At 33.1% G+C, this 26,843-nt stretch overlaps 1 protein-coding gene across 5 annotated transcripts in view; it reads right to left on the reverse strand.

The window, feature by feature from the left end:
• Positions 1-327: 327 nt before the first annotated feature.
• The window catches only part of LOC108910601 (synaptic functional regulator FMR1), a 38,552-nt gene continuing 12,036 nt past the window's right edge, over positions 328-26,843 (reverse strand). For 2 of the 5 annotated variants that reach the window (XM_018715262.2, XM_023454608.1), the window contains exons 8-11: positions 20,393-20,618; positions 12,104-12,277; positions 7,333-7,446; positions 328-1,211 (exon numbers count right to left, since the gene is read on the reverse strand). In XM_018715262.2, coding sequence (XP_018570778.1) covers positions 1,033-1,211; positions 7,333-7,446; positions 12,104-12,277; positions 20,393-20,618 — 693 coding nt within the window. In that variant the 3' untranslated portion in view covers positions 328-1,032. Of the gene's footprint in view, positions 1,224-7,332; positions 7,447-12,103; positions 12,278-20,392; positions 20,619-26,843 lie in introns of all 5 variants that reach the window. The other 3 variants (XM_023454609.1, XM_018715266.1, XM_018715263.1) reach the window with 3 other exon arrangements.

The raw sequence follows: 26,843 nt of genomic DNA on the forward strand, positions 1-26,843 counted from the left end.
CTGTGGTTTCATCTAATTTCAGTCAAATTCGTTCTTTTTATTTAATGCTGAAAATTTTGCACATTTTTTTCACCGCTAATTTTGTAATGTAAAAAAAATTTTGCAAGCTTTCACAAAAGCCTATCCTTGTAGCAAATTTCTCCTATTTAAGATCCCCACCCCATCTACAATGGGGGGAGAAGTGGGAGTAATGTATTTCCTCAGCGGAACGAAGAAAATTTGGTTATGTACACTTTTCCGTAGAGTGCTTATTTCCCCAGACATTTGAAATTTTCTGGTTAAAAAAGTCACTCGGTATACTGGGATGGAAATGAAAATGACCAAGAGGAAAATTATTGAATGTTTTATTCAATGCAAAAGGTGTTATACCAATACACAGCAGATAAACAAACAGTGTAACAAAACTAAGGGGAGCACCTAATCAAACACTGTAAGAATAATGAAAATTGAATTATTAGGGGGAGGCTGTATTTACACTGTTACACTTAAAAACTAAAATGAAAAAATATATAGAAAAAAAAACTATCTGTAACTAATATACAAACTAGTTACATTGGGTGTCTACCAACTAGAAACAAACAAAATAAAAAATAATAAATAAAATACATAAATACAGGATGAAAGACAACCTTCCACCGATGGGCTATAAATGATAGATGACATCCTAAATTTTGGCGATTTGTGCGCTAAGTAACATGTAATGTATGAAAATTAGAAAAGTAGTCACAAATTCTTTGAGGTTATATAAATGAATTGTCTATCGCAGTAAGCTTCACCCGTTGTGGCAGCCACCACTTTTAAACACTGAGCAGTCTTACAACAAAAGATGCAACGGTTCACAGAACCAAGCAGTCTCTGTGGTCTCATCCGTGATGGGGCAGCAGACCGCCCACTTTTTTTTTTCATTACTACACCGGGAAAAGATATGCAACACAACTTTTAACGATAAGGAAACTAAAAATTGTTCTTGCCTATGTATGTACGAGCGCACAAGGATTACTGGGTAGTTGTTTGGCACCAGGCGCGTTGGCTTTATGTGGTTGTGCCGTTCACCAATGCTTCTTTTGGCTTTGCGTCGTTCCTGCGGGACGGAGGCGGTCTGTTGGGGCGGCTCTTGCCGTCCCTCTGCGGCTTTGTAGAGTTATCGGAGTGGCCGTTGTTGTCGATTTGCGAAGTCGACTCCGGATTACCGGTGCCCATGTGGTTGTTCACTGCAACAAACACTGGAATCAATTTTATAGCGACGTACATTTCGACTTGTTTATAATCGGTGACCATTTTTCCAACCGCACCATGGGGATATTAGTTAATAAAATATACAGGGCGATTCACTATATTTTGACCCCCTCTATTAATTTTTTTGTTTTTAGTTATAAAAAAATGTGAATTATAAAAGTTGCACGATTTTTTATGAAGTTTTTGAAAATGATAATAGAAAAACAAATAAAGTCCAAACAAAATAGCCGCGGATGTTAACTTTGTTAATTTAAATGGGAGACCCTGTATATTTTTACATATTTGGATAGTGTTCCCTGTCGAACATAGTCATATAGGGGTCCATCTCTAACAATAAGCCAGATACTATTAAAAACGATCTTCTATGTAACCCATTTTAATTAAATATTAATATAAACTGTCAAACAACAACAATGTTGTCATGACATTACTACCTATCATTGTCACGGCCTACCATATAACATTGTCCATGAGTAATTAAGTCTCTCATGGCTTAATTAGTGCGATTTAGTTAAAATACCTATACGCACTTTGAACCGTATCAATGTCCGATATGTCAAAATATGTTATTAAATCTATAAATCCTTACGTAATTGGAAGAAAGCCAAATATGCTGGAAAGAGGTCTAACAATTACAAGATATCTTAATTTCTTAATAAAAAAAACTTTTTCGTACTTTAATAGTAACTTGCTTATTGTTAGAGATGTACTCAACAAACTCTATATGATTATGTTAGACAGGGAACGTTCTATCCAAATATGTAAAAATATTCAGGGTGTTCCGTTTAAATTAACAAAGTTAACATCCGCGACCATATTGTTTGGATTTCATTTGTTTTTTAGCTATAATTTTCATAAAAAATCGTGCAACTTTTGAATTTCACATTTTTTTTTTTTACAATTCTAAAAACAAAAAGTTACCGGGGGGATCAAAATATAGTGAATCACCCTGTACAAAGACAGACCAATTAGGACAAAGTTGAAGAATTAATGATGAACAGTGGAAAATGTGATCCATCTTTTTCATTTTGGAGTTATCAACCAATGAATAAAAGTTTTGATTTTTGTTTTTATTTTTATCAGAAAAACAGAAAAGGTTGAGTTTTCACACTGAAATAATTATTATAACATTTTTTTATAGAGAATATTTTTATACATTTGAACTGAGTATTTCTTCTGTTTTTTTTTTCTTTAAAATACGAAATTATCCAATTTTACAGAGAGAAAAAAAAACTAAATATGCAATTTTCAAATGCAATAACATTAGATATTCTTCAAGTTAACTAATGCATACATTTAAAGCATATTTGCTGTTTGTGTGAAAATTGCTTTTTAATTGACTACACTCAACAGATGAAATATCATAATCAGAAGAAATAGTGGAGTTATCTCATTTTTTAAACTGCTGTCTACACTGCCACTGAACGAACTGGGTTGTATATACACTCATGCTTGTTGTCATGTTTTAAAACCAACTGATGGAATATGGCAGTCAAATGGTAATGGAAAATAATTTTGAAAAAACAAATGGCTATTGTATGACTTTGTGACTTATTAATTTAAAGTTAGCATATTTTTGTGCCGATGAGGACAAATTGTCAAGCACTAAAAATTTTTTCAAATGTTTTAAAAAAACAAATACTTTTTATTTCATTTAAACATTCATTATGTGGCAGTGTTGGGCAAAATTAAATTGTTGGACAATTACTAATTAATTAATTGTTAGTCTACAATCAACGATTAATCAATCGTCAATCTTTTTAATGTATTTGATTAAAAACTAACAATTCAAACTTATTATTGTATGAAAAGCATAGTGGTGCCAAAACAAAAGTTTAATGTAAGTTATGAACAAAATATGTAGATATGTAACAAATAAAAGGCTGCTATTATTATCAATTTTAATTAAACTTAATTAAGTTTAATTATATTTTTTTAATTTAAGTTTAATTTTGTGAATAATACGTTAATTTAAGTTATTTTTGACAAGCACTTATCAATTTAAGTTTAATACTGACAATCACGTTTTAGTAATCATTTCTATACAAATGTTTTTACACAAATATCTGTTTACATAAAATTAAAGTGTCTGCCTGTATTGAAGCAGTATAATTGTTAGTTTTAAATCATTTTTTAAAACAATTGGAAAAGTTAATTGCAATTGATTTAGTTGCAAGATTAATTAAATGAAAATTTAATTGATTAATGCCCAACATTGGATATCCACATCCACATAGCAGCAGTTAAAGTAAACTAATTTATATTTTAAAAATTATTTTTGCCGTTTTATAAAATGTACTTCATAAAAAAACAAAAAAAAATACTAATCTGATTCATTTGAAATATATTTTAAAATCATTTTTAAATTTTTAATAAAAGTATTTGTTAATTTATATATAAGTATAACCTCCACTCAAAATCCTCAAATTAATTAATCAATAAGTTTGAAGCCTATCTCTTCTTTCTGCAAAAATTTTTTATACCATCCTGCTTTAACCGAACTTTAAAAATTTGGATAAAATAACCGAGATCCCCTTGGTGCAGGTAAAACAGTTACCCAGTATAAGATTTATCTTATATGTGACAGTACTGTAAAAAAATGTTGACTGAATATCTTGAAATAAAAAAAATGTATTAAAACATTTTTTGAATATGGAAACAGATGTAAACGTCACATATTTTTAGAACCCCTTACGTACAAGAAAAATTGCTTACATTTTGTTACATATAATACATTTGCAATGAAAATATTACATGTGCGGTACATAATTATACAAATTGATGACATTAGTAAGTAGTACTCTTAAAGTGTTATATGTAGTTCTACATAAAGTTACATTGTTATAAAACACAAATAAAATTATCTTGGTGATTAAAAAACAGCTATTAGTGTACGTGGCAGATTTGTTAGTATTATATAACAAGGTGCATGCATGTAACACTTCTTAAATCGAACAAGAAATTGTGGAAAAATACATCTAATATATTTCACATCAAAATTAACACACGACTAAAACTGGATCCCATTTTCAAAGTTGATATTGACAGTCTTACTATTATTTTTTATTATACACTTTGCAACGAAATTATAGAGAGTGACTCAAGACATAAAAACACTATTACCATAAAGCGTATAAAATATAAAATGATTTGCCGCTCTCCATCATCGATAGGATCTAGACTTAGTTACACTGAACGTCGATCTATCTTCTACCTCTGTCTATTGTACTTAATATTTATAAGGAAATTCTTTTTTAGTGGGTGTAAATGGATAAGTGTGCACGAGAGGGATGCTAATTCCGTGGCGATAATAAATTTATAAATTAAAAAAATATAACCGGGAGTTTTTAAAACGTAATAATTAAAATGGATCAGTGTCGGTAGTAGTAAACGGCCTGTTGCTCATAAACGCCCTAACCTACGCGATGCGGAATTAATAATGGTAAAAAAACGTTTAAGAAGGAATTCGGATGCTAAACTCTAATACAAAAGTAAGTGAAGCTGTTGATATGTGTAGTTCGTTGACAAAAGTATCTGTTGTTACTTTGCAAAAAATGGAAACACGAGAAAGGAAGAAAATAGATGCCGATAATGATTTGAAATACTCCATACTTAGGAAAATTAATGGATTTTTCTTTAGAAATGAAACACCAACAATAAGTATTCAAGCTCCAATAGCTGAAGATAAGGATATTCCTAAATTTTCTGATAAGGTTCTTAGAACGATAACGAGTGACATGAATTTGAAACGGAATTAGAATAGTATGCTCATTGAAAAAGATGAAATTGTGGTAAGGCGAAGAGAATACTTAGAAAATATAAGAGAACTTCATACATCTGGCAAGAAGATATATTACATGGATGAAACATGGGTAAACGAAGGTGAAACTATATCAAAAACTTGGCAGAATGGTAATGTTAAAAGAGAGAAGCATTTTTAGATGGATTTTCTACTGGATTAAAGGCGCCCTCTGGAAAAGGACGAAGATTGATAATAACACATATTGGAAGCAATTCGGGATTTTCAGAAATCGGTTTGCATGTATTTCAGTCATGATATTTGAAAGATGGTTTGAAAGTGTTTTATGATACCTAGAACCAGGAGCAGTTGTTGTGACGCCTCTTATCATAGTAGAAGGCTCGAAATGTTACAGACATCAGCAAAAGAAGAGCAAATAATGACTGGTTACAATGAACAAACTAAGAATATATTAATAGTCAACGTTACAGTATCTTTTGGCAGCATAAGCTGGGTGGTGGTGGGTCATTGACGTCCAAGACAGCATTGTTTTATAGAAAACACTTAAAATTTAAAAACAAAATGTTGCAAAAATATTTTTGAAGTCCTCTTGATAAAACCTCTAAAAATAATAGATATTATGTATTATTATCTTTTTTTCATATTTCCCATATCTTGTTGCCTTCTAAACAGATACGCCTATGGATTTTGGTTCCCTGCACGTTTCATCCTTACTAGTCCAAGAGCTAGCGATGAGTTACTCTCCATAATTTCGACCGCAAAATATAGGTCTATTTCTCAGTAACAGCTATTTTTTATTGAAATTCAAATTAAAAAAAGAATGAATAACTTTTTCTTATGAAGTTTTATGATAACTATTTTTGTAAATGATTGCCTCAAAAAAAGCACAAAATTACACTATACAGTCTGCATAAATGATTACAAGCCACGTTGGGCAACCCAACATTGCACGGCCGGTACTGTTAACTAAAAATCCCTAAATCTTACAAGGGGAAGGGAAGGTAATCAGATTTTTGTAGTTTTGGATATTTGTGGTACATGTAGTTTGGACCTTGAATAAGAATTTTCCGAAGTAGTTCGACGCAACGTTCATAAATTACCGACATAATCGAATTGAATTCAAGTTTTACTTGACAGCTAAATCTACTAGATGCAACACATTTTTCAACTGGGTGCGTGGTCTAGTCAGTAGCGTTCGAGTCTGACATTCGCGAGATCGTCAGTTCGAGTCCCGTCGCGCGACATCTTTTTTTTTCCCTTCAAAACACACTGATCCGATTTTATTCATTTTCTCATAACTGTATGTAGGAATATTCTTCAAGTATTTTATTAAAATGCACAATTGGTTGATAAACAATATTTATTATGAATACAATAAGGTTTCTTTAAAAAAAAACAAATAAACGAGGTCAGTTTTATATTATAAAAATGTCTGCTTCCCATGTTTCTATGATGACTACCATGCTGGCTCGTGCTACACTGCGTAAAATGTCAAATACTAGATATAAAATAAAAGAACATTTCATTTCCTACCAGACCTCGTTTGTTTTTTTTTAAAGAAACCTTATTTTTAATTCATAATAAATATTGTTTATCACCCAATTGTGCATTTTAATGAAATACTTGAAGACTATTCCTACATATAGTCATAATAATATTTTGTTTTTTCATAATTTTCGAGATAAGAAAAAGATTTAAAAAAAGGAGGGAAAAAAGGTCGCACGATAAGACTCGAACAGGTGATCTCGTAAGTGTCGGACTCGAATGCTACTGACTAGGCCACGTTCCCAGTTGAAAAATGTTTTTATTCAAGGTCCAAAGTACACGTACCACAAATATCAAAAATTAAAAAAATCCAATTACCTTCCTTGCTAGAATTACCAATATTGATGATTTGTTTACAATGACAAACCGTTACATCTACGCTCGAGATAATGTAATGCAGATTGGTTGAATAGAATCTAGTGAAAAATTACACCAATTACTAGCCGGTGAAATAGGCAACATAAAGGAAACAATATTTCTGTTCCCAACAAAATTGCTGCTCATGTGGCTTGTAATGATTTATGAACCTCTGTATAAAAAAGATGCAGCATTAAAATCTCACAAGTTCAATGAAAAAGCACACATTGCTTGCTCACTACTACCAAGACATAATAAAACTCGAAAGAGATGTAAATATCATACATAATCTAGAACATCGATTAAAAAGCTTCACAGAAAAAAAATATTTCACAGAAATACCTCAATACACTGTGGAACAGGGTTAAGACAATTAAGCTGTGAGTCACTTGGCTAGAGATTAGTAAAAATTTAAGCTCTCAATCCTGCTTTACCTTGATCACTGACCGGTTGAGAGGGGGTGCGACTGCGCTGCCTCCCGCGACGCCTACGCCTGCGCTGGGATCCGCCTCCAGACCACGACGCCGCCTCTACACTCGATACCGACTCTACGCAATCCGAGAGTCACCGTGTAAATCCTAGTTTACATGCTACTAGCCTATGTTCAGCGCTCATTATATATTTACACCGGTGGTTTATCAGCGGCCAATTTACAAAGCGAAACTTACACTTGGATTTTATTTTACATTTTTTTTCAAATGTGTAGTCCTCATTTACGTAGCTGTATTCCCAATGTATATACAGGGTGTTCAACCTAAGATTCTTCTGTAACTCTGTAACTGTAAAATTTATAAAAAAAATGGGTTTAATAAAAGTTGTCTGGTATCATGTGGGCCATGTAGACAATATTTTTAGCTTTACAGGGTGTTTCATTTCGCGTGGGCGCTACATAACACCCTGTATATTATTGCGTTTTTGAATTTCTTGGTTAAATGTACAAGATGTTTAAAACTTACCGTTTTCGAGATAATCAGTTGTTTTTGAAAAAAATCACGATTTCAACTCTCTGAATGAGGCTAGATAACGTCTAAACGGTAAGAGTTAGAAACTTGCAGTTTTCACAGTTCGTTTTGGCATAAATTAATCTATCTTGTCATCTGTGAGCAAAACGTGTACGTTATTCAGGCTGGAAAATACTGTGACCTACATTTAATAATCTTACGAGTTGGAAAACTTTTTTTTTCTAATGGAATGACCCATATTAATTGTCATGGGTGAATGCAAAATTGAATGCCCTTTCGACTGATATAAGGTTGTCCATACTTATCTCTACAGTTTTCCAGAAAAATCAGGTTCTTTTGTTAAGTCCGAAAAAGTAGGTATGTAACAGCGTCAAGAAGGCCTTGCAATTGTATTAGTACAAGGTCGATACATAGGATTTTACAAAAGCACAGCACAGCACATCCTTATGGCATCCAATTACACTAAGAGTTACTAAAAGTAGACTTTCAGAGGAGACTGGAGTTTTGTCAGTGGGCACTTCAGATGTTAAATCAAGATGATTTTTTTAATTTTTTTTTTCCATAAAAATGGTTTCGTTAATAGCCATAATTGCCATTATTATGACACAGTCAATCCTAACCAATTCCGGACAACTCATAGCCAACGATGGTCTTTGAAAGTGTGGGGAGCAATTTTGGGACTCCGTATCAATGGACCATTTTTTTTTTGACCAGCATCTAACTGGAGCAGTTTATTTAAACTTTTTAATAAACACTCTAGAAGATTTGTTAGCCGACAATCCTTTAGTTACACTTCGATGAATGTGGATGCAACATGATGGTGCTCCACCTCACAATACCGCTGCGGTTCATCAGTTTTTACACAAAACTTTTCCCAATAGATGGATTGGGCGCGGGGGACCAGTGAGTTGGCCTTCAAGGTGTCCAGATAAGACAAGTTGCGACTTCCTTTTATGGATTTATAAAAAGCAAAGTTTACGTTACATCGCCAACTACCGCGGAAGATATGTGGCAGATCATTACAGTAGCATTTCAAGAAATTACGCCAGACATGCTGACCAATGTTGAACAGTCTTTTAAAAATCGAATTCGTTTGTGTATTGGAGGACACTTCGAGCAACTGATGTAAATCAGCAGTCTAAGTATTCTTCTCCTTGTTGTGTTCCAAGTTTTAGTTTGTTTCGTTTTGCTTTTTGTTTTAGTTGTTGTTAACCAAACCACTTTTTAAACATGCCAGTAAATATTGACACTGTCAGTCCCAGGCATGATAAAATGTGGGAGAAAAGTGGTTTTGCAAGGCCTTCTTGATGCTGTTATATAGCTACTTTTTCGGACTTTAGAAAATAACCTGATTATTCTGGAAAACTTAAAGATAAGTATGGACAACCTTATATCAGTTGAAAGGGCATTCAATTTTGTATTCACCCATGACAATTAATATGGGTCATTCCATTTGAAAAAAAAAAGTAGGTCTCAGTATTTCCGAGTCTGAATAACGTACATATTTTGCTCACAGATGACAAGATAGAGTAATTTATGCCAAAACGAACTGTGAAAACTGTAGGTTTCTAACTCTTACGGTTTAAACATTATCCAGCCTCATTTAGAGAGCTGAAATTGAGAGTTTTTCCAAAAACAACTGATTATCTCAGAAATGGTAAGTTTTAAACACCATGTATGCTTAATAAACTCTACCTAATACTAACTAAGGAATTCAAAAATGCAATAATATAGAAGGTGTTCCATTTAAAATAAACGGAACACCCTCTAAAGCTGAAAATATTTTCTTTACATAGGCAACTCTTATTAAAATCATTTTTTTTATAAATTTTACAGTTGCAGAGTTACAGAAGAATCCCTCTTAGGTGGAACACCCTGTATAAAGATCGTTCCTGAAGCTGGAGATTTTCTTTTAAAATACTCATGGAATCATTAATTTGGACTACCAGATGCCTAACAAAATTTTGTTTTTTTTTTTTAAATAACCTTCCTGCACTATCAAAGGAAGTGCCCTGGTACAAAATTGTGGCTTCTAAGTCGCCAGATTATAATCTATGCGATTTTTACCTATTGAGTTGCATCAAAAGTTTGGTGGTATAAGGCTAATAGTCCACGAGCCCACGTACAAAGAAAAAAATGATTACCAGCAAGCTGTAACCTTGCGTGCAGCTTAAGTTTGACGAGTCTCCCAAGATTTGACTATGAGGAAAATTCAACAGTAGGAAGTTTTCCCGTGATTTTCAAGAAAACATGTCAATCTGGAATAAACATGGAATGTTATGACCAGCACTTTTTTTTAAGTTTAAATGAAAGATATATATTTTTTAAACCCCCCAAAAAATTTGTCTGACAAAAATGTTGGTATTTTGAGTTTGTCCCCCACCCCAAATATGTCAATTTGGTGACATTATGGTTGGTGACAACTAGCAAGCTGATTTTTCTGGGAGGGTTTGGTAATAAGATTTGAAATGAAAGTATCTTATTGTCCGACAAAATTCTTGAGGTTTTTGCAGTCCGACGCCCCGAAGATGTCGACTTAACAACAACATGGTTGGTGATAACCAGCAATCTGGTTTTGATTTTTTTCTCTAATAATTGAAACACAATAATATAGTTGTCCGCCAAAAAGATTGGAAAATTTGCCTTAAAAATGGGAAAAATAACTATTTTTGTGATACCTAATGTTCATTCCGGTATAAAATAATAAATTTTTTATTTAAAAAATAAAAAAGAATAAATAAGAAAATTATCTTGTTAACAGGAGCAACAGAAATTGAAATTCATAAATAATTATGTCTAACTAATTTAATTAATCTCCATCAAAATGATTTCATATTTGCATTTGTTAAGGAATAAATGAAAAAAACTAAAATAATATTTTACATTTAACACCCTGTATTTCTTTAACCATTAACTTTTGGACTAAGGTAAGTTCGGCTAAATCGCAATATTTTTTCTTCGAGAATCTACCCATGAATTTTGACCTATTACCTCGGGACCACCCTGTATACAATTTTTTTGTAATTGTATAAAAAATAAATTTAAATTAGTCACATTTATTTTGAAATTTGAGAAACTTAAACAAAATTTTTTTTATTCATATATTTTTTTTTATTAAATATAAATTTTTCTTCTACATCATGCGTAAGTATTGAAATATTGTTTAATTTTGTCGGACAAGCAAAAAAAATCCGATAATTTTGTCGAACAATTAAATTCTCAGATTAATATTGCATTTTTTTAAATAATGACGCTTTTGTCCGACAGCTGGTTATCACCAACAATGTTGTCGTTAAGTCGACATCTACGGGGCTTCAGACTGCAAAAACTTCTCAAGAATTTTGTCGGACAATAAGATACTTTCATTTCAATCTTATTACCAAATCCTCCCAGAAAAATCACCTTGCTGGTTGTTACCAACCATAATGTCAAATTGACATATTTGGGGTGGGGGACAAACTCAAAATACCAACATTTTTGTCAGACAAATTTTTTGGGGGGTTTAAAAAAATATATCTTTCATTTAAACTTAAAAAAAAAGTGCTGGTCATAACATTCCATGTTTATGCCAGATTGACATGTTTTCCTGAAAAACACGGGAAAACTTACCACTGTTGAATTTTCCTCATAGTCAAATCTTGGGAGACTCGTCAAACTTAAGCTACAAGCAAAGTTACAGCTTGCTGGTAATCATTTTTTTCTTTGTACGTGGGCCCATGGACTATAAAGTAAACAGTGTGCAGGAATTACGTGAATGCTTAGAAAATGTCACAGAAATAATTCGGAGAAAAAACTTGCTTCTGATAGCACGCACATAGTCGTGGATACTCAAAGTGATAGCTTGTGTGAATGAAAGCATAAGAATAACTTAACTATGAACATCTTTAGGCAGGTCTGGACTTGACTAAATAAAAAAGTAGTTTTTTATTTTCGATTTAAAAAAATGAAAAAATGTTAGATCAAATGCCGTGTTAAAAGAAAAATTCCAACCTAAAAAAAATTCCCTATATATTTAACGGTGATATAAATATTTTAAGACTAATGTATAAACTTAAAATTTGAGTGTGAAAAAATTAAACTATGCCTCAATAATAAACCACTAACGAACATGCCAGTAAAACTACTTATATTCACGTACATAATAATATTTAATACAAACCTGTTCTTTTCGGACTTCCCACTATACAAGCTACCTAATTTGTGCAACTTTACATCCACTAATCGACGATTATCTAAGACTCACCTCTGTCGGCACTGGAGACGTCCTGACTGTCTAGCACTGTTTCTTCATCATCGGTGGTTCTGCGTCTGTCATCCCTACGGTTGTCCCGGCGCCCCCTGCCTCCTCTAGGGTAGTACCGTGGTGGTAAGTCGCTAACACGCTCATCTGCTGTGTCTGGAGTTTGGTGACGGGACCCTATGAAATTAACTGTTAAGTGCCGGTTCAAAACGTCACTGCTGAGCATTAATGAAAACGGTTTATATGCATTGGGTATATTAATGTGATCGTATAAATCTACAGAAAAAATTAAGACAAATGTTTGGACGTAATTAACAGATACTATTTGAATTGAGATGCAAATTATTCATAATTTTTTTTATACTTTTGAGAAAGATGATGACAAACACAATTTTATATTCACAAGTTGGAAATTATACTTACCTGAAGACAGAAATAAAAAAACATTGTCGATATTATTATAATTTTAATCTCCAATTCAGTAGTCACTAAATATGAAATTTAATAATAAGGAATAACTTCTCCTAAGAACACTATTCTCATATTCTACATATAATTTTAAGGAAATCTTGAGATTCTGTACGAGTATCATATTTTTATGATTTGTTATTCCATTTTTTTACAAAAAAAAAAAAAAAAAATTCACGAGATTTTCTAAAAATTAAAAAAGCAAATACATTATTAACTATCGCAGTACTTTTACTGGATCATACATAGTAGTTATTTTATCTTACATATGCAATTAAGTATACATTTCCTACGAGTTGAAATTATTACAATATTTTTTCTACTACCAAAAATACAGGGTGTTCTTTAATGATGTGGAATATTTAAGGGTGTGATTCTACATGGAAAATTAATGATAGTTTGCTTTATAAGCGATCGACCAAAAATGTTCCGCTGTGAAAAAACGAAGTAGTAAAATTTTAGAAAAATGAAGGAAATTAATTTTTTCGAAACCACTCGATTTCAGTGATATTTGTTAAATAGTAGTAGTAGTTATTATAGACATGTTTTCCGATACAAACACAATTTTTAGCTCTAACAGTGGGGTTCGTACGAAAACTGATTGATATTTTTAAAGAAAAAAATGGTACGGCAATGGTTTTTTTCCCAAATAAATTATTTTTGAAATTCCCGTTCAATTCGAAAGATAAAAGCTCGCTTGGGTTTTTGTTCTGCGATGCGCCGTTTTTGAGTAAAAAAATAAAACCCGTTGTATTGTCCATAATTAATTAATGTAATTATTGGAGAATACAATTCTGCAATAAACCTGGTTGGCCTGGAATACGTTACTTGTATTTTTGACATTTTGAAGTATCTGTGGTTTTGAAAATATTTAATTTCCTTATTTTCCTAAAATTTTAACACCCTGTATTTTCATAATGGAACATTTTTGGAGAATAGTTTATAAAACAAACTATCAACAATTTTTCATGTAGAATCACACCCTTAAATATTCGATTATCATTACAGAACACCTTGTATATATTATGAATAGAGCTCGACAGTTTAGTGCACAATTATAACGAAGAGATGGGAGATTTGTATCATCGCTATGTTCCGCTTCTTTTGTTAGTATATTTTTCACACACCGATACGAATCGCTATATCTAAAGAAATTTGAAATTTTCTTGTGAAAAGTGTGCGGGTGTTCCTATCAATGTACATACTAATAGCCCGGGAGCCAGCGACCGTTTTGAGTTAGTCATTTGGCAAAAGCTGACAATTTTTTCTACGCTTCATTTAGTATTACTAGTAAGTGAATCAACCTCCAGTTCGCGCAGTTCCGGGGGTGAGGCTGTGGCAGCTTCCCACACACGTAAAATAATATTAATAAAAAAAAATACCGCAAAAGCTGAGACTGTCGAGATATTGATAAGTGGGCAAAGTTTCAGTTTTTGCGGTATTAGTTTTTTTAATGATTACATAGCCACACACAAAAAAAAGTTATCTGTATGTTTCAATCGATATATGTTATCCATAGTATTTTTGCCTCCTGATCACAAATCCGGTGTCAGAATTGAGCTACCACATCACAGGAATCTCCTAATCTCAAAAAAACAGGTCAAAATTAGCAAATATTCACGAAAAAGTGCTAGGAAAAATACAACAAATTTTTTCTATAATCAAATGTTCATTTATATGGTTAAGATCCCGCCGAACGTGAATCTGCGATCAGAATTGATGGTTCGTTTTCTAACCAAAAAAAAAAAAAAATGTGTCAATTAAGGTCAGATATTACGAATTTTCAAAAAATAACAGATTTGCGCTAAATTTGGTATATGGGGGTTTTCGGGGTCACTGAGCACGAATCCGATATCAAATTGACAACTCATTTTTAAAAATTTAATCAATTACCCATGTACTTTATTACCTGAAATTAGGCAGAAAACCCGTGAATAGCTTTTACAAAATATATCAGAAAAAAAGGTGAAAACATGATTGGGTACTTAGGCCATGAAGTACTTAAACACAAATACACATTACAAAATGAATTCGTAATTAGCGACCCTGAAAACCCCCGTAAACCAAATTTGACACGAATGTTATTTTTTGAAAATTTGGTTGGCCATCTTGGATCCGCCATCTTGAATTTCACAAAATTGATCTCGGGTCCGTGATCAGCAACCCCAAAAACCCCCGTATACCAAATTTAGCGCGAACGTGTTATTTTTTGAAAATTTGATCGGCCATCTTGGATCCGCTATCTTGAATTTTGCATAATTGACCTCGGATCTGTGATCAGCGACCCCGAAAATCCCCCAAATTTGACGCGAATGTAAATTTTTTAAATTCGTGATATCTGACCAGTTTTATTTTTTTGAGGTTAGAAACAGAATCATCAATTTTGATTGCGGATTTTCATTCGGCGGGGTCTTAACCATATAAATGAACATTTATTTGAATATAGAAAGAGAATGTATTTTTCCTAGAACTTTTTCGTGAATTTTTGCTATTCTTGACCTGTTTTTTTGTGGTTAGGAAACTCCTGTGATGTGATAGCTCAATTCTGACACCGGAATCGTGATCAGGAGGCAAAAATACTACGGATAACATTATATCGCATGAAAAGTACAATTTTTTTTGTGTGGCTGTTATTTTATGTGTGGCATGCTGCCGCAACTACACCCCCCAAAGTGCACGAACTGGAGGTCGATTCACTTACTAGTGATATCAAATGAAGCGTAGGAAAATTTTTCAGCCTTTGCTCTTTTGGTAATCAAAAAAGGTCACTATTACAGCTACCATCCTGGGTATTTTTATTACAAGACCTAACTTTCATGTTCAGATGTGTAATATTCAGATGTATGGGGTCTACAATGAACAATGTCAATTATATTGTCAAAAATATGTACCTAGGTGACTATTACCCCAAAAGCTTTGATTGTATTATCGCAATCTTGGTGTAAAAAGAGGAAACAATAAATATAATCGAACTTAATTCAGAAGAAAATTACGGATAACTATAGATGAAAACTAGAGACATGAATAAAATTATTGACTTTGCACGTAAATGTCGAGCTCTACCTATGAATTATAAACAAATTTAAGCACTGGTATGCAAATCATTTCAATTTACACTAGTGCGTAAAGTATTTCATTTTGTATTAGTGTACAAAGTGAAAAGAGACAGTTATAATTTTCCTGCATTTTTAGCACTAGTGCAGAGCATTTTTAAACTAGTGCATTGTCTCATTTTACACTAGTGTGTAAAGTGTACCATTTTACACACTAGTGCATAAAATAAAAAGATTATCATCGTTGACAAAACATGAACAATTTATTTTTCATATTAATAAAAAATTTATACACTAGTGTAAAATTTCTGCACTAGTGTACAAATTGTAAAATATTTGTGCACTAGTGCAAAAAAGTTATATTTTATGTACGGTAGTAGAAAAAAAATACTGCTAATCCTGTAATAAGTTGAGTTGCAAATGTTTCTATCGTATATCCAACGAAATAGAATGATAAATCCACTCGTCATTCCGTGAACCTCACAACACACGTCTCACTCTAACTAAAGGTAACTAAAGATAGTGAGCTTAGGACTCTGGCCACCCTTAGAGCAGTCATGCGCATGCAGTGTTAAGTGAGATTAGTAGCACAAATCAGAAGCATACAAAATATGCCCTCAACGTATCTTGCTGAAAGGGTACAAGTCCAAACTCAGACGAAATAAAACACGAACACAGTTCTTTTTTAATCAAGTTATATTTCTAAAAAAGTCTTTCACAATTAAGATACGAGACATAATTAGTGAGCCAGTCTTTGCCTGCGGCAGTCACTATTGCCCATTTTTTTTTCTTAAGTGTTAGCAAACTCACAGTAAGCATATTCTCGACATTTACTCGTCGAGTAAATGAACAGAATCCACAAACGTGAAGTGTACTCACTATATATGACACGGCTATGTTACTTTAGCTTGCGTACCCTTCCAGCAAAGTTTAATTATGTTGAGAGATATTTAGAAGCCTCTTGGGGGTTTACTAACTCTGAGTTCGGCTTAACAGCAAACAAAACACCATCGGAAGATCGTCGAACATCGACGGTTCCTTAAATTTATTTACCCTCCGCTCTGCCAAAGAGACGTTAGTATGTACGGTTTAAGATTGGTCCTAGATCAAGAAGAATAACAAATATTCAACGTTACGGGGTTGAAACAAGCACAAAAGTTATTTCAAGTCAAAAAAGCAAAAATACCACACATTGTTATCGAATTAAAATTTCTGCAATTCAGGCACAATTGTTTAGTACTTACTTTCGCTAAATCGAAAGAGTTGCGGCTTCGCCACCACATTTTTTTAAACGATGCAGACATTTTAATAACATATACAACTACAAGAGGCACTTACTTAAATTTTTTTCAAAGTAAAGATATGTATGTTAATGTTAGCGATAACACTTGAGAATTTTAAAGAAAATCTAATCATTCCCAATTTGATTCTAAGTAACAAATGGAACTGCAAGTTTTCAATTGTTAACCGTCAATTTTGTGTAGACTTGTTAACGGTTGAAAATCTACTGGAAACAATTTAAACCTTACATTAGCAATAGTCTAATTGACAGTAGCTCTAAGTAAGAGAATGGTAATAATTGTTTAAAAATGTCTACAATTATTTGAAATAGAACGCTAACTGGATTGAGAGCGAACACCCGTGATGGAAATCGATTACCGTAGATCTTCGGAAGCTGGTTTTTGAAGAGATGCCAAGCGGAAAATAAGCAAAAAGTTTTGTTTACTGTTAAAAACGAACTGTCTAATTTCTTGACAATATATAGATTAGGAGGGAGGTGCAGATGTAAATCGAAACTGAGATGTTTCCAAATGAAAGTACGAACACGTGTGCGAACAACTGCACCTACCGTTACAGAAAGCCATGGAGCCGTGGACTCGCCACGGCTCAAATCAACGAAACACTTTTCGCTATTAACAAAATCCATATTTATATATAGTCCTGCATTATATTACAGTCTAATATAAGAATAAAACAAAAAAAAACCTAATAATTATAAACTCGGGAACTGGATATTTGAAATGAAAAATAAAAACCTTAAATGCATTAAAACTATACAGCATACTGGCTCGAACAGCAAGTATGTCGAGTGTGAAGAGTTAGCGGTTCCCCGAAGGGGAAACCGTAAAGGAAAAATAGATATAGGCCAAAAAGAAAACATATGTACAATATGTTGTTCAGTCACCAGAATGAAATGTTAAAAAAAAAAGATTTTGATGCTGTAGGAAAAGCACATTTTATATGCAGGGCGTTCCAAAAATCAGGAAAAATATATTCCTACTTCAAAATATTTGTGTCAATTATAAAAGTTGTCAATTTGTCAGACTTTTTTTTTTACCAAAATTTACTTGGGTTTGAAAATTAAATCTTGCAAGAAGAGAACCAAACATTCACACTACCCATTAATTTAGAAACATAGGTATATTTAAAATGAAAAATAAACTGAAACCATTTAAAATAATGAACGTTAAAATCAAAGAAATCGAATGTAATTCTTTAAGTCCGAATAAGAATTTCGCTAGCCAAATGTAAAAAGCGAAGCCTTTTCTCATTCATCCCGATTCTTATTTGGAACAGCCCATGAATAGACAGATACGAATCACATTAATATAAGCCCAAAAAAAATAAACTTATACACATTATAATTTCCTCTTTAGTGTTAAAATTCCTCCATTGTATTTGAGGCGACGGCCCAAGTCGGTGACGGGAACCGCGCCAAGTCATATCGTAAGTTAGAACTCGTAAAAATTGTCGTCGGCCGGGTCAGTCTATAAGGTCATTTAAAAATTGGATTGTTCTGGCTTTATGCATCACCTATCGACATCACATGGAATTTTCCTCTTTATTATAAACGATTAACGGAAAACGATAAAATAGCTCCGCGTCTCGTTGCGCAAAACTGGTAAATGGGTAGGTCGCTCGCTGTGGTGGGAGACCTTTAACCACTTCTTTGAAAAATACAGATGCTTCTTAAAAATGTATATGTATATGTTATTAAGTGATTACATATGTTTTTGTGATATTTTTTATACTTTGTATATTTAGGAGTTGCCAACACGGACAATTTGTAATTAACATTTAATTGACGATTGATTATAGAACAAACAAAAACTGTAAATCAATTAAATTTCATAAATGAGAAATTTTTATTTTTGAAAATAACTAAAAAGTTGTTTTAAATAATGAATTAAAAAGTAAAAACATTTGATATGTAAACGCCGTTTATGCATTTAAATTATTGCTGTAATTCTATTTATTTCTTATCTATCTAGATGTAGGATGAAAATTATTAATATAAATCAATGGTAGAGTGAAGGTGTGGAAAAACTATGAGCAAAAATTCTAAGGGGTGATTCTAATCCTAAAAGTAAATGGTACAAATTAAAAATAATGAGGAAATTTTTCAAAAACTCAATATTTAATTTTTAAAAATTAATATTTTAAAATGATTGCTAATCAATTAAGAATCTTTACTCAAATTTGATACTTATTATTGACACTAAACAACACCGATGAAAAAAAATTAAAAAAATCTGAAGTGATAAATGTCTAAATGGACCTCAGTAACCAGAAAATTGGTATTAACTCTGTTATTTGCTTTTTTTTCACAAAATTAAGCAGGTTAACAAGAACTGTTAAAACACCTACACCAAGTTGATATCATTAACCGTTCCCATGAAAAAATGCCATGAAAAGGCTATCTTGCTCCAAATTGATAACTAAGGAAAAATGTATTTAACGTTAACAAACATAAAAAAATAATTTATTTAATAAAAATTTTGTTTTGAAAATAATTTAGTGCAAAATATCTGAAGTTATGCGCCTTTACTTGGAAACGATTAATGTATTGGCGAACATTTTTGCAATTTTTTAAATAATTTTAATGGTTTAATTTTTTGAAAATTTATAATTAAAAAAATCAATTTCCAGGTCGATAGGGGTTTAAGCTCTTTAGAATTTTGGTAATTTTTATATGTAGGGTAATTTGTAACCAGTAATAAGTACATAAAATTCGAAAGAAAAGTGGCTGGAGAAAAAAAAAGTTATGCTAAAACATTAATTAAAAAAATACATAAGTCCATTAATATTGCAAATTCTAGTGTTATAAAAACTGGTACAATTAATTATTTTTATGAGCAGAATTCCCAATATTTGTTGCTTACAATTTCCTTTACGACTTTATTCTTGTCACATTGTGCAAAATGTGTTGTCTCCATAACATTTCGTAGAAAATTAATTTAATGAATTTTTCATTAAAAAATTAATCCACCTTATAAGAAACACCCTGTATTTAATTGTAATTTATGAAAACGAAGCCTCATTTCATGTAACATGTTAACTGTTAAATAGAAAATATTTTTCTTGACCGATTTGAATATCTTAAAAGATTTTAGTTAAAAATACTTCCCCCCCTTGAAGCCACAGCAAAAAACAACCCGTTCCGTCTACCCTGCACAAAACCCGAGGAACCAGCGCGTACGGCACTATTAAAGAAATAACGTGATGCAGAAAGCCGAGTCAGCATTTATTACAAAAGTGTAGTTTAATGGAAGTCGACCGAGTTGGTCCAACAAAATCATCAAAAATCACTTCCGCTCCCTGTCACCCCCACCCGCAGAGTCCACCGACAGGCGCCCCCTGTTGGGCCTGCTGTCCCTATTGGGGCCACCGCCTCGTGGTGGTCGGCCGTTTGCCGTGCTGTGACCCCGACCCCTGCCGTTGCCCATCGGCTTGCGCTTGTCCACGTTATTAACATAATCTGAAAGCGTACTACCAGAATTGTATCTGTCGCCTCGGGGGCCTCCCCTGCCTCTTCCGCCACGGCCCCTCATAGAGCCGCCTCTGCCGGTCCTGTTGCCACCGTCCATGTCCGAGCTGTAGCCGCGGTCATTTCTCCTGCCCATCGACAGGCTTTGCATGGAGCCCAGGCTCGAGCCGTGGATGCTACGCAGCTGTTGGTCTATCTCAAGCTTCTCCTGCCTCAACTGTTCAACCTCCTGCAATAGAGTTAGGGAATGCAGTGTTTCTAGGTTAAGAGCAATCTAGCCATCGATTTTTATACGTCTTTATTTTCCCAAATGTGATCCCCTGAATAATAATATGCCTTCCCCCTTTCCACACAAGTCTTCGACATCTAGGCTAATATTTGTGATTAGAAAGAGGGTTACAGATATTATTTTGTCGTATCTATATGGAATAATTGGAAAGTGGTATAATGAACTTTGACAGATGTAAAGGTGAACTCAATGTTTTCTAAAAGTAAAGATGTTTTTTAAGAAAAAATATAGAGTGTAACTAAAAACATTGAAAGTATAAAAATTCACTTCAAATTAAAAAAATGCATATAAACCCCATAAATTTATAATCTTATTTTTTCCTTTTTAGAAATCTCACAATGAAAAATAAATGATGGTTGTGATACAATAATGTCTGGAAAATATGTATCAATTAGAACTGTGGCAATCCAGATTTCTCAAAAATCCAATTACTAATAAACATTGCTTTAATTATGTATGTACATAAATATATATTAAATATTCAGATTTAAGTAATTTTTGGGTGAAGTATACATCTATTAAAGGTCATTAAAACTATATGGTGCTTATTTCGATCTAACGCCAGAATCGGCCTAGGCCAACTTGTTCCCAAGGTTATTTCTTCATAACTTTTGCATATCCTAGTTTAACGTAATTTGATAAGTTTTCCTGAATCTGCAAACAATTCTAAACAAAAAATGTGCTCTTGTTTGAACCGTTTTCGAGTAAATTGAGTCTAAAGTATCGGCTGCATTAATTCGTAGAAAAATGCATGTAAAAATTTTATTTATTGTTATCTAGTAGGTACCAGTCATTATAAAAAACAAAGTTGTTTGCCGTTGAGATACAGTTTCCCATATAGTTGCGGCTCAATGAATATGAAGAAACCAAACAAGTTTTCTATGAATTATTTAATATTTGATTACGTATAGGGCAGCTAAAAATAAAATTTAAAATTATATAAGAACCGAAATTACAATATTAAAAAATAAAAATAGAACACAATTATTTCAATAAAAACTCGAAATGCTGAACATTTAGTTCAATGCATTCCCGACATCGTTTGAACAAGGAATTGTAAACCCTTCGCAAATCAACGGTTGCTTGAATGTGCTCGGAGGCTGTATTAATTTTTTGAAGTAAATCGTTTCTCGTGTTACTGAGTTTGACATACACCAGTTGCTTCATATGACCCCAGTAAAAAAAATCAAGCACATCTAGTATGCCATCAACAATATTTTCTAAAAAATCCGTGTATCTCTCTGAATTCAAACGGTCTATAATAATTTGACGAGGCAGAATGACTCCATTGAAGATTCCTCCCCAGATATTTCTGGAGAATCTTATTTGAAACGTGGAGGTATCATATGCAAATTTTCAATGGACCAGATATGAAAATTTTTTAAATTATTTATAGGTACCATTTGTAGCTTTATTGCTCCACAATATCTTTTGACAGAAATTTTCGTCATTCAACGCTATTTTCTAACAGCCACTGCTAAAATTGTATCCTTTCTTTGGAATTACAGGGATGCAAAGTTTGTACTTTATGTAGATATGGTATGGGTGAAGATTTTCTCGGTTTAAAATTCTTCAGATGCTGTTGCGTGGAATACCTACTAGCGTTGATATTCTTCGGACACTGGTAGAAGGATCATCAACAACAGCAATTTCTTCTAAAATGTTTGTGTCTTCCAAATTGCCTCTTACTTTAGCATTTCCAATTTTGAAACTACCAGTCTCAAGAATTCCTTGGAAAAATAAGTGCCCTGAAGGTTGCCTTCTGTTTGAAAACCTGTGTAGATATTCTCCTGAGGCCACCAATGAATTTTCATCACAGAAACCGTACACAAATATCATATCGGCATATTCCTTGTTAGAAAATTCCATAATACTTAATATCTTGTATTGTAAATTAATTTTTTTTGTAATTTCAAGTACTGTAATTAATTTTAACATGTATACTTGTAAACAACTTTGTTTTTTATAATGACAGGTACCTACTAAATAACAACAAATAAAATATTTAAATGTATTTTTCTACGAATGCAGTCGATACTTTAGACTCAATTTACTTGAAAACGGTTCATTTTTGAGCTATGAATCAAGAGCATATTTCTTGTTCAGAATTGATTGCAGATTCAGGAAAACTTAATCAAATTACGTAAAACTAGGATATGCGAAAGTTATGAAGACATAACATTGAGGACAAGTTGGCCTAGGCCGCCCCTGGCGTTAGATCAAAATAAGCACCAAATATTTTTAATGGCCTTTAATAAATGTACAGTTCACCCAAAAATTACTTAAATCCCTGAAAGGGTTTTTGAGTTATTGCGGAAAAATTATTATTTTTTTCAAGTGATTCATTTTCTGTAGTCTTCTTTATTTCCAGCAGCCTAGAAAATGTAGACATACACAACCCACTCGACTTTGTATGAAAATTTAAACTTCAACCCCCATAAAGGGGTGTATGGGGGTGGTAAAGTGACGCTAGGGGGTAACGAAGGGGTCTAATTCATTTTTGGTAGTCTTCTTTGTTCTTAGTGGCCCAGAAAATAGGAATACATACTCTACTCGACTTTGTATGAGAATTGACATTTCAACTCCCAGAAGGGGGTGTATCGGGGTGGTAACGAGGAAATGGCTAGTTAATTTGTTTTTATGGTCATATTCGGTATGAGCGACCCCAAAAACAAAGGGGTAGGGGGGCGTCTACCCTCTGGGTCCTGACATTTTTTTTTGTGTGCCTGTTAATTTTAAATCGTCCTGAGGCTTTCTTACTATTCTTGGAAAGTACCCTGCACAAAATGAATGGAAATTGGGTTCCGCTAGATTTGGCTGAAATTGTGATATGTTATACCTAGTTCTCGACATTCTGATGAAAAGTTGTCATGGGCCCAAAGTGATGCTATGTTAGTTTCAGATATAGAGGGGGAAAGTGTGTGATTTTGGCTGTAGGACTGAGTAAGCTTCACAAAGTTGATGTATTCAAAAACTGAGGCATGTAATGAATTTTGACCAGTACGTACAATGGTTTTGGGATCGCTGAACCTGAATTCTTGGACAGCTTAGCTGTCTAAGATCACTTGGAGGTCAGGTAAAGATCGTTTCAAGGTCAAACTGAAGAAAATACTTGTATTGAATTTTGACCAGTGAGTGTATAGGTTTTTGAGCTCGCAGAATCTGAATCTGGAGATAGCGTAACCCTAAAGGTCACCTTCAAGTTAATTCAAGGTCATTTCAAGATGAAACTAAAGAAAAGGCTTGTATTGAATTTCAACCAGCACATATGTTTTTGTTTTGGGGGGGGGGACTGAATTTGTGGATAGCTTAGGCCTACAAGGTCACATTTAGGTTAAGTCAAGATCATTTCAAGGTCAAAGTAAAGAAAAGGCCTTTCACAAATGTTAACCTGTAAGTATGTATGCTTTTGAGGTCGCTGAACCTGAATTCGCGGATAGCTTAGGCCTATAAGGTCACCTGAAAATCAAGTCAAGGTCATTTCACTTGACTTAATCTCAATTCAAACCCCGCAGGTGACCTGAAATATCTCTGAAACTATCCATAGCATCACTTTGGGCCCGTGACAATTTTTCATCAGAATGTCGAAAAGTCGAAAACTATAACATATTACAATTTCAGCCAAATCTAGCGAGACCCAATTTCCATTCATTTTGCGCGGGGTTCTTTGTAATCCTTTCTAACTTCAATCTCCATAAATGGAGGTAGAAAGGTTTATACAAAATTTGTATTAAAATAGGGTATAAGACGTGAAATTAGTTGAGGTATTATCATGCTAGTGGCCTGAGTAGTGTAAGACGCGATAAAGAGCGTGTTAAAAATGGGAAGCCTGTATTTAAAAGTGCACTATATCAAAATGAGAAAATAGTTATACTAAACACAGATTGTTAAAATGTGCTCCAAAATGAGGTTGGAAGGTCAACTGTTTACACTCTTCCAGATAAAACAAAAGATGAATATAGAATAAAAGACGAAGATTGACGACAATGCCTTGTCAATATTGTATTCTGAAAACTTTATGTAATTACTACTTATAACTACTATTTCCTTCATACTACTGCACCTGGACTGAGATGCACCTCATTAGACAGTATTCCATTGACATTTATTTTTGAATACCAGAAACACGGGCGTTTTTATTGGTTTTTATTTTTGGAAAAAGCCTAGTCGCAAAGTGCCAAATTTGGAAAATTATAATACCGTTTCCTTTATAGCCAAAAAAGAGTGAATGGAGCATTGTCAGGTTGAAGGATTAAAGTGTGGGACACTTTTTATGAACAGAATCACGTAGCCTGATAAGCACATCTAAATAATAATGTTGACTCACTGTTTGCTCTTGTTTAGTAAATTGAAAGCGATCGAAAAAACAAACAAGCATGGTCTTGATCTCAGATCGTGACAATCACGTTTTTTTTGTCTTGGTGAATCTTTTGTTTTTGTCCAAAATGTCCAAACATGAAGATTGGATAAAATGTTACGCAAGCGCTGTCTTGGCTCATCCATTAGTTAAAATTCTCACAAACATCTTTAAAGAAATTTTTCTCATTTTTAAATCTTTAGTCAAGTCTAATTATTTCCCTTCCTAAATTCAGCTTTTGTACCATATCTTTTTACTCAACCCATTTATCAGATCTTGCCAGCTGTACCTTTTCCACATAATTGTAATTTCCATGAATTTTTGGACACCTTGGACTTCCCTTTGAACCATTTATGCCATTCCAGCACTGCAGATTACTTCATAGCAGCTTCACCATATGCCACTTTTGGTATTTCAATAGTTTTAATTGCACTTTTGTCCAATTTAACACCAAATTTGATATTGCCGTTCGAACATTTTTGCCGCGAATAGAAAAAAAAAGGCAGGCAAATGCATTTTTTTTTTAAGAAATATACTTATTTAATTTGTGAAGCTCAATGTCAACGAAACGCATTTAGGAAAGTTAAAACAGGTAAAATTAAAGTTATAAAATTGTAAACAAAATAACGTTTCTATTTTTTTCTTATTTTTGGCAGAAAATTGGTGCTAGACGTATTAAATTAATCCAAAATAAATAAAATAGCAAAATTAAACCATGAACGGTTTAAATTTAAGCAGAACCCAATCCAGTTCCGAACACTTACGAAAAGCAACGAAGGTTGCACTGTTCAAAAGTTAAATTGTTGTACTACCACATCTGAAAAACCACAACAGCTAGTTGACTTCACACCTGGTATGATGACGGAATGGTGAACACATAAAAAACAAACCGTTATGTCAATTTTGCAAAACGGGAATGCCCAATACATTTTGTTTTAGTTCTCAGTTCGCTTTCCGAAAAGGTGTTTCTAAAATGTTATGTAGTGTATAAGAATATCTTTATAATGTTATTTATTTCAATTAAGTTCAGTTTTGTGATGGTACAGTGTATTTTGGTTTTCATTTCCAAGACTCTGTGATGTTTTGAAAAAGCATGTATATGAATCAAGAGAGTTAATATGGTTAAAGCTTACTTTTTGTAAGGAGAAAACGATGCTGTTGCAAGAAGATATTAGATGAATTAATCCGATCGACAAGTACCGAATAAGAAAATGTTTATAAGACTGGTTCAACATTAAGAGATTATGGTTGCTTTCAACGTCAATAAGCTAATGTTGGAGGGGAATAAACTCAGAGAATGGGAAACTTAGAACAAGAAATTTTAAATGCCATGGAAGAGGATCCTGGTACGCTGTAGAAGATTTAGAAGAATTTGGATTTGGAATTGCATTTGAAAGTAACTGCAACTGTAGTAAAATTCCTATCGGAGCTTGAATTTTTGGTTAAGTATGTAATACGTTTGCCTTAGAACTGAGCTAATTAATATTCGATCGTAAATAATTTTTTGTTGTCAACTAACTTTATAACAAGTCTTGAATCTTATGGTCGTGTATGCACCCAACAGAACTGTAAGATAGTAGTCTGCAACGGCAGTATGATGTACGACTAACGACTTGATGAAAATAAAATCCTGGAAGATTTACTAATGCCTGCACAGGATGTAATTTTAAGTAAGAGTTTGTGCTTGCCTGTGCATAAAGCACAGGCCTGTTTTAAAATTAACTCTTATTAGCGGCACACACAATGGGTAATAAGACCCTAGTGCTGCGGGTAACTGCATCGTCCGTCACAACAATTGTCACTTTTTT

This window comes from Anoplophora glabripennis, unplaced genomic scaffold (assembly GCF_000390285.2).
Source record: "Anoplophora glabripennis isolate ALB-LARVAE unplaced genomic scaffold, Agla_2.0 scaffold232, whole genome shotgun sequence".
In the NCBI taxonomy this organism is placed as follows: Eukaryota; Metazoa; Arthropoda; class Insecta; order Coleoptera; family Cerambycidae; genus Anoplophora; species Anoplophora glabripennis.